General features: G+C 42.2%; 1 protein-coding gene across 1 annotated transcript in view; it reads left to right on the forward strand.

Moving 5' to 3' along the window:
• The window catches only part of ttn.2 (titin, tandem duplicate 2), a 178,306-nt gene that overhangs the window by 49,190 nt on the left and 115,078 nt on the right, over positions 1-14,038 (forward strand). Inside the window, exons 57-78 of the mRNA XM_074694523.1 lie at positions 36-314; positions 901-1,182; positions 1,469-1,747; positions 1,833-2,111; positions 2,208-2,486; positions 2,571-2,858; positions 2,944-3,222; positions 3,552-3,833; positions 6,343-6,621; positions 6,734-7,015; positions 7,125-7,403; positions 7,532-7,819; positions 8,549-8,827; positions 8,943-9,224; positions 9,463-9,741; positions 9,822-10,109; positions 11,370-11,657; positions 11,788-12,078; positions 12,764-13,051; positions 13,184-13,294; positions 13,432-13,717; positions 13,802-13,985. Of these exons, the coding sequence (XP_074550624.1) occupies positions 36-314; positions 901-1,182; positions 1,469-1,747; positions 1,833-2,111; positions 2,208-2,486; positions 2,571-2,858; positions 2,944-3,222; positions 3,552-3,833; positions 6,343-6,621; positions 6,734-7,015; positions 7,125-7,403; positions 7,532-7,819; positions 8,549-8,827; positions 8,943-9,224; positions 9,463-9,741; positions 9,822-10,109; positions 11,370-11,657; positions 11,788-12,078; positions 12,764-13,051; positions 13,184-13,294; positions 13,432-13,717; positions 13,802-13,985 (5,951 nt within the window). The remainder of the gene's footprint in view (positions 1-35; positions 315-900; positions 1,183-1,468; positions 1,748-1,832; positions 2,112-2,207; positions 2,487-2,570; positions 2,859-2,943; positions 3,223-3,551; positions 3,834-6,342; positions 6,622-6,733; positions 7,016-7,124; positions 7,404-7,531; positions 7,820-8,548; positions 8,828-8,942; positions 9,225-9,462; positions 9,742-9,821; positions 10,110-11,369; positions 11,658-11,787; positions 12,079-12,763; positions 13,052-13,183; positions 13,295-13,431; positions 13,718-13,801; positions 13,986-14,038) is intronic.

Raw genomic sequence — 14,038 nt, forward strand, 5'->3', positions numbered from 1 at the left:
TATAACTCAAGAATGAATTCATTTTTTTTTCCCAGAACCACCATGCATTCTTGAAAAGGCTGAATCAATGAATGTTCTGCCTGGATCAAAGGTCCAGTTTAATGTTCTGGTCTCTGGCACACCACCACTAACCATCAGGTGGTTTAAGAACAAGAAAGAGATTTTATCCAGTGCTGACTGCTCTGTGATCAAAGACAACACATCAAGCACACTGGAGCTCTTCTTTGCCAAAACCTCAGACTCTGGAGACTATATCTGTGAGATACAAAATGATGTGGGCTCCACGTCCTGCCAGGCCAACCTCTTTGTCAAAGGTTATCATCCTTTATTTGAAACTGAGTTGACAAATATGTCTCTATCCCTCTGTTGCTGCGATATTTAAATCCAAATCTTTGTCCTTTTTATTTTACAATAACTCTTCACTTTCTACTGGAGAATACTTCCTAGATTTGGTAATTTTATGCCAAACCATTCTTGTACCAAGAGTGGCACTGTCCCATCTCTGGATACAGTTCCTTTGTCTTTTAGCATCCAGCTGTATCTTAAGGACAAAGGAAAGTCTTTTCAAGATAGTATTACTTGCTAAATTGTTATCCACACACCTTTTTATATTGGAGTCCAAGTTTACAACACAGCAGTAACGAAGCTTTCGTATTGCTATGCCCTTGTCCCAGTTACAGCATTCTCAAAATCCTTCAACATAATCGAGCTGCCTTTGGGATTGGGTGTTGAATTGAAGTAAACCAGATGATAGACAACCTTTGTGGACACTGAGGGAAAGCCAACTGATTTTGAGTTTAAGCAACATTTGGAGGGAGACATATTTGGCAACTTAGAGATCATATTTTCCCGTTGTTGTTTTGCTGATGATGACACCTACTATTTTATTCTATTCCTCAGAGCCTCCCAAATTCACAAGAACCCCAGACCGTTGTTCTGTGGTCCGTCCTGGTCAGAGTAAATTGTTTGAGTGCCAGGTGACTGGCACACCTGAGATAGACATCTACTGGTTTAAGGAAGGGTCTGAGATCAGCCCCAGTGATAGATTCAAGATGGCTTTTGTTAACTCTGTTGCAACTCTGGAAGTGTGTGGAGCAGAAACCAAAGACAGTGGGCTTTACTACTGTGAGGCTCGCAATGAGGCAGGCAGTGAGAGCTGTAGCATGGAACTCAGGGTCAAAGGTCAGTTCTGTCAGTTGACGAGATGTACTTTCTGTAAGAGTTTTATGATTACATCTGGAAGCAATTATTCTCCAAACAAGAGAGATGCAGATTCTGCAGTTCAGTATTCCTTTAATTGGAAATTTTATTGATCGATTTTGAACATCAAAAAGGCAAACTTCAGGATTGAGAAACCTTGCCTCAAAATGAACATAAAGCTCTTATAAAGTTGATTTAGTTGGGATTCATTTTTATACATTCATAACTTGAAGGAAAGGGTTGGTAACTTTTTTTTGTCTCGTCTCAGAACCGCCAACATTTGTTAAAGAGCTGGCTCCAGCTGATGTTGTCAAAGGCTCCAGTGCCTCTTTTCAGTGTCAGGTTGCTGGGACTGGTCCATTTGAGATAACATGGCACAAAGATACAAAAGAGATTAAACCCAGTGCTAAACATGGCCTCTCCCAGATGAATGGCACTTTGGGCCTGGAGGTGCACAAATGTGACAAGGTAGATGTGGGTGAATACCAGTGTACTGTTGCTAATGAAGTGGGAAGCTGCACTTGTAAGACTACGCTAAACCTCAAAGGTTGGTCTACTCAGAATTACAGATCAGCATTTCATGTTTTGTGCGGTAAAACCTGTTTGACCTTTCAATGGTTGCTCTCTGATAGAACCACCAACATTTACCAAGAGGCTTGAGAATACGGCCACTGTCCTGGGTAAAATGGCAGAGTTTATGTGCGTTGTCAAAGGTTCTCCAACCCTCTCAGTACAATGGCAGAAAGATGATAACTGGATTTTGGAGGATTCAAAGATTGAGAGGAAATTTGAGAACAATGTGGCCACTCTCAGGATTCCTGCCTGTGAGGCTGTTCACAGTGGGAAATACACTTGCCAGGTTGTAAACGAGGCTGGGCAAGATAAATGTTTTGCAACTCTCACAGTGCAAGGTAAAGCTTACCTGATCATAGCAGTCAAATCTTTCTACATCGTTACATTTCGTTGGTTTAAACTAAATGCATTTTTGACTTTGCTTCACATTGTAGAGCCCCCTAAGATCATAGAGAAACCTGAGAGTATAAAGGTCACAGTTGGAGATCCAGTCAGTATGGACTGCAAGGTAACGGGCTCCCCTGAGCTCAAAGTAAAATGGATGAAAGATGGCAAAGAGCTTCAGTCCATTAGGCAGCACAAGCTGACCTTTGAGAACAACATCAGCAGTCTAAAGATTCAGTCTGTTCAGCGACAGGACGAAGGAGACTATGTCTTCGAGGTTGCAAACCACATCAGTAGCTGCACCTGCAAAGTCAAAGTGATCGTCCTAGGTTGGTGTAATAAATATTGACCTCCTGTGATACATGGTAACTTATTAGACAAAGTCTAACTGCTTTTTATTCTTTTGGTCACAGAGCAAGTAATTGCCCCAAGCTTCATCAAACCCCTGGTAAACATGCAAGAGATATTGGGCTCATTTGTACAAATCTGTGCCAAAATATCCGGCTCCCTGCCAATATCTGTGGAGTGGCAGAAAGATGGGACAAAAATCTCTAGTGGGGTGAAACATAAACTCATTCAGCAGGACAACTCAGTGTCCATTGAAATTGAACAGCTTGAAAGATCTGATGCCGGATCTTACTCTTGCAAACTGAGCAATGCTGCTGGAAGTTGTGAATGCAGTGGATCCCTCATGGTCAAAGGTTAGACAGTGCTTTTCAAGGTTATCTGTCATAAAATCTCAACTTAAAGGTAAGTACCTCTTTAACCTGCTCTTGTTTTCTTCAGAACCTCCCAGCTTTGTAACCATGCCTGAGTCGCAGGCTGCTGTTCCCAATACCAAAGTACGCTTCAAAGGCACCTTTAAGGGAACACCTCCATTCACTATCAAGTGGTTTAAGGATGACACTGAGCTCATGACTGGGCCCACTTGCTTCACAGGGGTGGATGGGCTGTCTTGCTTCTTAGAGCTCTTTTCTGTGGGTGTCACCCAGAGTGGAGTTTACTCTTGCCAAGTCAGCAACGATGCCGGCTCTGTACGCTGTAGTGCAGACTTAACAGTCAAAGGTTGGATTGAAATCTTCTAAATGAACTCTTGTGCAGCTCTCTTCATCACATTCTGTCATCTTCGGTGAAAACTTGTCACTTTCTGTTGCATTTTTCCGCTTTGCAACCCTTTTACTGTTACAATTTGAAGTTTTCCACTGCTTCAGCTTCATATCAAAATGTGTTTGTTGCCTTTGTCATAAACATGCTTTCCCAAGAAGCTTTCTATAGCTAACCCATCATTGTCAGCATATCACTGCTTATCTTATCACCTCATCTTTAGCCTTACCATCTATCTGAAGTGTCCTTTATGCTTTCAACAGCTAACGTTCCTTTATTTTGGCTTTCAGAACCACCTGAATTTGTGCTGAAACTCCCTGCCACTAAATTTGTGAGGCAGGGAGAGTCACTCCGACTAGAGTGCAAAGTCAGTGGCACAGCCCCTCTCACAGTGACCTGGTACAAACATGACACCAAGGTCACAGATGGGGGCAACTACAGGACATCATTTGTTGACTCAGTTGCAGTCCTGGAATTGCACTCCACGAACTTTGATGATGATGGAGTGTACACCTGTGAAGCTCAGAATGATGCTGGCAGTGTCAGCTGCAGCACCACTCTTACAGTCAAAGGTCAGCTTTTCACTGATGTACTAATCATATTCATCATTAATGACCTCACTTCTGTTGCACTGGCTTGTCGGTGTTGCTGTTGAGGAATTAGTAAAGTTGTGTTGCACTGCTTAAAGCTGGAACACGTAACATTTACTAAAGTCCTTCATTCATCTTGGAGCAGCTTTCTCAAGTGCTCAGGTCATCAACAATACCTTGAGCGAGAACTCTTTCCATCTTTCCATCATTGACAAAAGACCATGAGCTTGTTGGGTTTGGAGGAGATGCCATAAAACCCATGCAGGAGCTGGATACACAACCATTCACAGCAACTTACCTTCTAAATTAGCTAATGCCTGATCATCCTTCCCTAAAACTTCAGCTATGTCAACTCAACTTGACAAGCTCCCCATTGCTTTGACTCCTTAACTCAAGCAGATTCACTCTTCTCAAAGTCCTTTAACAAAAAAACCCGAATCTTAGTCGTAACCCTTAACAATCCACTGATACTAAGTCATTTAGAGGCTAACCTTTCCGACATAAATCCTGCAACACACTTCTGTAACCCCTCTAATCCACCCTCCCCGCAAACATTTATCCTTTAACTTACCCATTTTTAACCAGTTTGCAGATGCATACCCTTTTGTCAACTTTGCTAAATAACCCCTCTAATCCAGTGTGTCTCAAAGTTTTTCAGACCAAGGACCACTAATTCCCCCAGAAAACTCTTGTGGACCACCACAAGCTAAATAGCCCCAGAACAACATCCCAGAGAACAAACTCATATGCTCTAAACTCGAATCATACAAGTTACAACTTGCCAGGGCTGCAACTAACGATTATTTTGAAAATGGTGCCAATTATTTTTATAATATAATTATACATTTTATTTATTTAATTCCCTTTATTCAGAACAAGTTTTTTTTTCATAACGACAGAGACTAGAGTAAAAAAGTGCACTAATTTCCTTGTAGTTTGGTGTTTTGTTTGTCGTTTTATTTTAGAATAAGGGGGAAAATGGAAATCTGAGTATAACTACATTTCTGATACATTATTCCAAAATACTTAAAATTTCTAGTATTTAAATACTTAAGTACTTAGATTAAATTAAATTACTCAATGCTTTTATGAACCATTTTTTGTAGGTTTTATCAATTTTGTGTAGTAGCCTAACAACTTGCATCCCCACCCTCTCTTTTTTTGTGAATGTTCCATTAAAAAAAAGACTATTTCCGCACAGTCTTTGCAGACCACTAGGGGGCACTGGTGGACCACTAGTGGTCCGCGCACCACAATTTGAGAAACACTGCTCTAATCCACCCTTCCCCCAAACATTTATCCTTTATGTTCGTTCAATCCAACATCCACCAGCCAACCCCTGGAAGATGATTGCAAATCTGTTCTCAAAGTCCTCCATCGTCAGTGGTCTTTGTTTTAGACTTGTCTCTGTAATCTTCTACCACCAAGCATTGTCCACTAAAGATCCAACATATGACCACATACCTAGTTTTATAACCTTCCTTCACAAAATTCTTTATGACAGTTGAAGTCCTAACATTTCTACCTCAGCCCTGAACTCTTAACTGCAGGAATAAGTTTCACGAGTCTGGTACTTCAGGTGCAGTTCATTGTTGTACAAATCTACTAACTCTACTGATCCTGGTCGACCTTAACACTTCAGAAATCTCTTTAGTCCAGATCAACTCTAAGAACAAATAACATTTTAAATGCCATAAACTCTACGCCATTAGATTCATCACTTAGACCCTCAGAGGACCACCATCTTTGGCCCCAACAAAATTACACTGTAGCTTTACCATGTAAGCCCAAGTACTATCAGATAGTTATAAGCTAGCCATCTGTTCTGGGTTGCCGAAGCTATGATCAGTATGGTGTTTAGTGGGGAACTTACTCATATCTGGTGCAAAAAGTAATTGAACCGTAGTCCAGACTCCTATCTCTAAAAATCATGCTAATTTAAGTGTATCTCTTGCAAACTAAGAAGTAAACTTTTTTGGTTTTATCAACTGTGACATATTAACCAGTCCACCTCTATGATTGTACCATCATAAAAGTTTCCTGTAACCATGTTCTACTTGATAAACAATGTAAGCTTTATTCATTTAACACTCTGCAAACCAGCTTTCTATCTAACATTTTATCACCAGCTCTGCCATTTTAACCACAGTTTAATCAAATATTTACAACTCATAACACAAAGTTACTATCATAACTGTAGTCCTAACAAACCCTCACTTCCTTTTTCACCCTTTAATAACTTCAACCCCTAAATATACCAAGTATAAAATGCAAATTTACCTGATGTTTCCAATATTCACAGGTTTGTCATTCAAACATTTACATGTCTGCAGTTTTGACTAACCTCCTACATCCTCCACCTTGACTTTTGGTCTTTTGCCAATGAAAACTGAGACAGCTCATGCAATGTTACAGTTTTCAGCTTTAAGATATCATTATGGGTTATTTTCCCATGTTTGCTCTCTATAACAGTTTCCTGATCTTTTTGTAGAGCCTCCATCTTTTGTCAAAGTCCCTCAGCCGGTTGAAGGGCTGAAGGGTAAGGACGTGAGTCTGTACTGTGAGATGAGCGGTACAGCTCCGTTCCAGATCACCTGGTTCAAAGACAGGAAACCTCTGATGGAGAGCAGGAAGTATAAGATGGTGAGCGAAGGCAGCTCAGCCACGCTGCATGTCATTGGAATAGAGCCTTCAGATGCCGGCGAATACGAGTGCAAAGTGTCAAACAGTGTAGGAAGCGAAACCTGCCAGACATCAGTTAAACTCAGAGGTCAGTAGTCTCTGCGAAAAGTCTCAAATTGAAAATCACAAGTAATAGATTTTCAAATGACCTTGTCACCTTGCTGACTTTCCCTTTTGCGCTGTTTTTCTCCTCTCTTCAGAGCCACCGTCGTTTGTGAAGAAACTGTCAAACATGACAGTGATACTGGGAGAGGAGGTGACCCTTGTGGCCACTGTTAAAGGCTCTGAACCCATTACTGTGTCCTGGGTTCAAGACAAGGATCACATTCTCAGGGACGGTGACAACAGGAAAATCACCTTTGAGAACAACAAGGTCGCTCTTAAAGTGTTTAAGGCTGATGCAACCACAGCAGGCAAATACACCTGCCAACTCAGAAACGATGCTGGGAGTGTGGAGTGTTTCGCTAACTTGACTGTTCTAGGTTTGTAATCATATAATTCTCTCTTTCTCCTGAGGTTTCTGTGTCCTCCTACAGGCTTTTTTAAAGAAAGAACAAAAAAAACCCTCTGCCCCCTCTCTGTTGACTCCAGAACCTGCCAAGATCGTGGACAAGCCTGACACCCTGAGCGTGACCGCTGGAGATATCGCCGCCCTCGAGGTCAAAGTGTGTGGAACCCCAGAGCTGTATCCCAAGTGGTTCAAGGACGGTGTTGAGCTGGCATCTGGAAGGAAATACAAAATCTCATTTTCTAGGATGATTTCCAGCTTGAATGTGCTCTCTGCTGAGAAGGTGGACTCCGGAGAATATACCTTTGAGGTCATGAACGAGGTTGGGAAGGATCTGAGTAAAATCAATCTCACAGTTCTAGGTTAGTCCCTTCTTCTATGGTTTAAACATTTCTAAAGTAATGCTGACACCCAACCCTGTTAACAACATAACGTTTATTCTTATATTTATCTCATTGCAATTACAAATCTTTGCCACTTCTCTTAACAGACAAAATCATCCCACCAAACTTCACAAGGAAGTTGAAGGATTGCAACACAGTCGTTGGACATGCTGGAGAAATGGAATGCAAAGTGTCCGGCTCGCCACCGTTCACCATTTCATGGTTCCACGATGGGGAGGAAATTCACACCGGACCAAACTACGATATTTCATTCAGTGACAACAACTGCACGCTGAAAGTGCCCACGCTGAAGCTGTCTGACTCTGGAGTGTATAAATGTAAAGCCGTCAACAAAGCAGGATCCAGTGAAACCATGGCTTCTTTGGTGATCAAAGGTCAGACATGTGCTCAGCAGATAGCGATAAACAACTTTAAGCTAGCACTTTCTTTTCAATGCACTGTATTATTTACAATCTAGTGTTTGGACCAAAAAAAAAGAAAGAGATAAGAAATCCAAATAAGCTACTCAAAAGTTTTACTCTGCCTTCCTTCAGGAGTATCTGGCTGAAAAGGGAACTCGTTCTCTTGTAATTGGTCTTAAATTTGCAGAAACATAAAAATCAAGATTTGCAGGTCTGTCATCAAGAGGAGAAGACAACAACTTATCAAATGTTTGTTAAATGGAAGTGGGATTCATTTTTTTTATTCTTAGCAGGAGAAATATGCATGTAACGAAGAAAACGTAGAATAAAATCTAATATTGGGACTTCTTGGCTATCATAGGAACATATTTTTAGTTGTTATTAACCTTTACAAGCAGATATCTGCATATGTTGGCACATAACTCTACGTTAGCTCTAGACCTCAGCTGCTTTCTCACGTCTTAGATTTCAAGTTGGACAGCTGAGTACATCATGGTATAGACATTTGATACCAGCGTCAACATACCTACTGGCTAAACTTGATATTCCAGAGCCAGTCTTGATAAAATGTGATTGAATCTGATTAATCAAATATCACATGAAGTACAGGAAAGGATACAAAGTGCTTCAAGTCCCTTATTTTATTTGAAAGCTTGTTGTTTTCACCTCAGTTGATTTCTGATACCATCTCTCCCCATCCAGAGCCTCCATCCTTTGTGGTACCACCGCAGCCAGTGGAGGCCATGCCAGGCTCTAACGTGACTTTCTCAGCCATGGTGAAAGGCAGCGCCCCCCTCAGGCTGAAGTGGTTCAGAGGAACAAAGGAGATCGTGACTGGACGTAACTGCAATTTCTCCCTGAAGGAAAACCAGGTTCTTTTGGAGCTTCTCAATGTGGACAGCTCTCATGCAGGAGAGTACACCTGTCAGATCATAAATGACGCAGGCAAAGAGAACTGCCCCGTTCATCTCACTGTGAAAGGTCAGTTTGCTGTTTGAAACATGGCATTTCATTCAGATACATGACCTTTAATGCTGTCCTTATTTAATGAGTTTTTTGATCAAAGCATTTATTTGTCAAACTTTGTGTCCCTCAGAGCCGGCAGCGTTCACTAAGAGACTGAAGGACGTGTCGGTGGAGAAAGGCAAACCTTTGACTCTGGAGTGTACGTACAGTGGCTCTCCTAAAATCACTGTTAACTGGTACAAAGATGGACAGCAGATCTTTGCTTCTTACAAATACAACATCACCACAACTGAGAGCTCCTGCATCTTTGAGTGTCTGAGCACAGACGACAAGGAGGCAGGAGGAAGATACACCTGTGAGGTGTCCAATGATGCTGGACGGGACACATGCGAGGCCTTCGTGTCCATCCTCGGTTAGTCTGACTTTTGTTCACTTATTGAAATAGTTAATCTTAGGTTTATTGAACAATTTTAGTTAGTAAAACATTATAAGAACAACAAAAACTTAGCCTAGCTTAGACTATCACTGAGACTAGAAGAAGGAGGTTGTGAATTACAGCCATGGTGCATGCAGTACCTCATCTGACCACCAGATGTCCTACTTTCACACACGTTTCCTGAAGTCTGACCAGCTTGTCTTTGTGACCTCAGAGCCTCCGTACTTTGTGGAGTCCCTGGAGCCCATGGAGGTGACAGCCGGAGACGCCGTGTGTCTGAAGTGTCAGGTGGCAGGCACACCTGAGATCAAGCTGTCCTGGTTCAAGGCTGACGGTAAAGTCCGATCCAGCCCCACCTGTAAGTTAGAGTACTCAAAGGGAGTGGCCTGTCTGAAGCTCAGCAAGGCGACCAAGTCTGACATTGGAGAGTACACCTGCAAGGCGGAGAACCGCATTGGCTCCGCCTCCTCAACCTGCAGACTTAATGTGCTAGGTAACACCTGATGATCAAACCTGTGACATTTGTCGTCTTCTGAATCTTTTCACTGACTGTCTTTCCTTGTCTTTTCTCAGAGGCCAAAACTCCTCCATCCTTCCCGAAGAAGATCACCAGCCTGCAGCAGACAGAAGGTCTGCCTGTCAGGTTTGAGTGCCGTGTCGCCGGCTCCTCGCCCATCGATGTGTCTTGGCTGAGAGACGGTGAGCCTCTGAGGGAGGGAGGAGAGTTCTCCATGACGTACGATGACAACACGGCCGTGCTGCAGATCAGCTGTGGAGAGATGAGGCACTCTGGAGAGTACACATGCGTCGCCACCAACAGTGTGGGCTCAGCCTCCTGCAGGGCTAAACTCACTCTGCAAGGTCTGTAACAAATAAAAGAGGGACTGGGTTATAGTGTGCATTTTATTAGACCAGGGGTTCCCAAAGGAGGGGTCGCAGAACGCAGAGGGGGGGTCGCCAGATGATTCAGAATCCTATAGTCTTACTCCAGATAGGGTGCATCTTTATCAATTTATAATACTTACAAATATACAACATGTAGACGAAGAATTAAATTGAATTAAAGCTCAATTATCTGTCTTAGTTTACAAATGACTTCATTAATTTTTTTCAACTTTAGATAATTCTTTGAGTTTAAATTAGATATTCCTTTTTTCTTAAACTGGGAGAGTAATTCATTTTAAACATTACTTATAGAATTGATCAAAAAATATCTATAAACGATTCTATCATTTTCACCGTGGTATTATTCTCATTTATTGTAATAAGGAGGACAAACAGTTGTTTCAGTTTATCCTCTGTACAGCGGCTCTTTTTAGCCGTAAAACTTTAAAGGAGCGCCGTCTGGCACACTTCGGTGCGCACTCCTCACCTGCTTCAGGTGCGTCAGACGAAGACAGTCAAACCCTTCCGGCAGGAAATCTACGCCTTTTAATCAATTCCTTGTGATATTATCACCTAAATGTTTTATTTATCCTCCTAAGATTGTATGGATTCATGATTTATGAATGATTTTGACGTTTGTGCCAGCTTGAGAGATATAAAAATAAATAAATAAATAAATCAAAACAACTCAAATCAAGTCGTTTATCTATATTTGGTTGCAAATTGGATGAAATCTAATAACTAAGACACCTTTTTAACCCTTTATTTTAATACTACCTTATTAAATACTTCCTTATTTAATATTTTAGACCAACAATGATTTAATTGTACTAAGTTCTTTAGCAAATTGACTTGACAGTAATTGTGGGGGTCGCCAGTCTTTGGCACCGTTACTTTAGGGGTCGCAGGCTTAAAAGTTCGGGAACCCCTGTATTAGACACAGCAGACTATACAAGAGATTTACAGAAGGATGTTTGATTTCTCAACCTTCAACCCTGAAATTTAGGAAATGATGTAGAACACAAACTATGTGAAAGTAGGACTAAAGTTTCAGCACATCAAAACTTTTAAACTGTAAATAATGAAACAGAGTGAGAAATTATGTGTGATCTGATCAGGTGTAATAAGCCCTGACTGTCAAACTCTGTAAGATCACAGAAATGTTTATCTAAAGCTTCTTCCTCTTCTTCCTCTTCTTCTTCTTGTCTCATCTTCGCGCTGCCATGAACTCTGCAGAACCACGATACCCTCCAGTCTTTGACAGGAAGTTGACACCAAGGGAGGTGACAGTGGGCGACAGCATTGAGCTTGAGTGTCACATGACCGGCTCTGCCCCTATAAAAGTCACATGGTCCAAAGACCATAAAGATATTCGCAGTGGGGGCAATTATAAGATGAGCTGTGTGGATAACACGCCCCACCTGACCATAATGAAGGCAGACAAAGCCGACACAGGCAAATACTTCTGTCACGTCTCCAACGACATGGGGAAGGATTCATGTTCCTGTGACATCACGGTGAAAGGTATTTAACCTGGGTATCACTCAGGTCACCTCAGCCCACTCTTGTCTAACACTAAGCCCCTCTGAGGGCGTTTCTTTGTGACAAACTAACCACTTTTCCTCCTCACTTCAAGCCACTTTCTTCTTTTCAGAGCGTAAAAACCCTCCAGTGTTCACTAAAAAGCCCTCGGAGAACATTGAGGACTTGGAGGGCAAACTGGTGAAGATTGAGGGCAGAGTGTCAGGCTCTCAGCCCATCTCAGTGAGCTGGTTCAAAGGGAGCACAGAGATCCACAGCTCCAATAAATATGACATCAGCTTTAAGAGTAACGTGGCCGTGCTGTGCATTAAGAGCAGCCAGGTGATCGACAGCGGCATGTACTCCTGTCAGGCTTCAAACGAGGCGGGACGAGCCTCCTGCGACTTCACCGTGGGAATCTCAGGTGGATCTACGCTGAAGAAATGTCAAACTCAACACAGCAGAAATCTTATAGAAACAATGACAGCAGGGTTATAAAAGATCGATTAGCTAATGTTTCACAGATTTTGGTTTATGGCTGAGGTTGACAAGTTTTGGAGGATCAAGAATGTAAGAGCCACTCTTCCTTGAACACACAAACCAATCACATCCTTAATATTAAGTAATCAGACTGATGGACACTAGCCAATGACAGCTAAAGGTATCAGATATTTTTCTCTTCCTTGGTCCTTCTTGCAAATAAAAAAATTCTTTGCCATCTTTGAGATACAAAAGGCGGAGGTTTTTAGTTTTTTCAGCTCTGACATAGAAAAAACACTTCGAGACTCGTCTTGTAACTCATTTTGCTCAAACTTTTTACCTTCTTTGAGTGTGTTAATCGAGAAAATTTTCACCCAGCTGAAACAGACTTGATCCAATTGAACTAACTTCAAAATAGGGTTTAATGTAAAAAAAAAATAAAAACACTCAGACTTTTTAAATGTACTTTTCTAGTCATAAATGCGTAATAATCTTATGATTAAATCATGTGGCGTCTCTAATTTAAGCACTGAGCTTTATTTAATGTAACATAAAAAATAAAACCATCAAAGGATAAGTATTCTTGTTCGATCCAGTTTTTTCAACCTGTTTTTCTTTCCCTCCTGCAGAGGCTAAGAAGCCCCCTGTGTTCGATGTCCCTCTCAAACCTCTGACCGTGGACGAGGGTGAGAAGCTGAGTCTCAGGTGTCACGTCTGTGGCTCTCCTCCTCTGAAGATCCAGTGGATGAAGGACAGGAAGGACCTTGTGTCTAGTGGCAGCACCAGGATCAGCTTCTCTGATGGGACAGCGTCTCTGGAGATAAGCTCCGCCTCCAAGCACGACTCTGGAGATTACCTGTGCAAGGCTACCAATGAGGCAGGCAGTGAGTTCTGCAAGGCCAAAGTCACTGTCAAAGGTAAAAAGAGCAGAAAATGACCAAAGGCTGCTGCAAGAAATGTTTGCATGAGTTAACGCCTATAGTATCACTTAGACTAAATGATTTTAAATGTTTAAAGTTGGTTAAATTATTATTTTTTAACTGCTGCAGAAAAACCAGGTGCAGCTCCAGCTCCAGCTGAAGCACCAGCTGCAGCCCCGGCCAAAAAACTGGACAACCTGTTTTTCATCGAGCAGCCAAAAACTGCACACGTCACTGAGAGTAAGACACATCATTTTTTGGTCCTCTTCCAAAGAGTCACAAAAATACACATGAAACATGTTTATTACAGCAGAAGTAAGGAGCCAGAAGAGATTGATGCATTTTTCAAGATGTTTCTTAAACCATCTCCTTCTCAGAGGGCACAGCCACCTTCATCGCCAAAGTGGGCGGTGACCCGATCCCCAGTGTGAAGTGGATGAAGGGCAAGTGGAGGCAGCTCACACACGGCGGCAGGATCTCCATGGAGCAGAAGGGCCAGGAGGCCAAACTGGAGATCAGAGAGGTGACCAAATCAGACTCGGGTCAGTACAGGTGTGTCGCCTCCAACAAGCACGGAGAGATCGAGTGCAGCGCCGACATGCACGTAGATGAGAAGAAAGAGGCAGCAGGACTGGAGGGAGACCTCAGAGCCAAACTGAAGAAGTGAGTTTATCTGAATTAAAAAGTTTTTAATCCTCCTTGTTTACCTGTTATGTTTTTAATCTGTGTGAATTTTTCTGTTTTCAGGACACCGTCAAAACAGAAGAGTCCACAAGAGGAGAAGGACATTGACATTGTTGAGCTGTTGAGGAATGTGGACCCCAAAGAGTACGAGAAATACGCCCGAATGTACGGCATCACTGACTACAGAGGCCTGCTGCAGGCCATCGAGCAGCTGAAGAAGGAGAAGGCTGAAGAAAGTGGAAGACCGGTAACTCCTCTCTTTACATACATATGGTGCCATGTGTTTCTGCAGAGGTGGAG

The sequence above is a fragment of the Halichoeres trimaculatus genome, unplaced genomic scaffold (genome assembly GCF_033239565.1).
Source record: "Halichoeres trimaculatus isolate MK-OKI-2021-1 unplaced genomic scaffold, fHalTri1.1 fHalTri1_scaffold_19, whole genome shotgun sequence".
Lineage (NCBI taxonomy): Eukaryota > Metazoa > Chordata > Actinopteri > Labriformes > Labridae > Halichoeres > Halichoeres trimaculatus.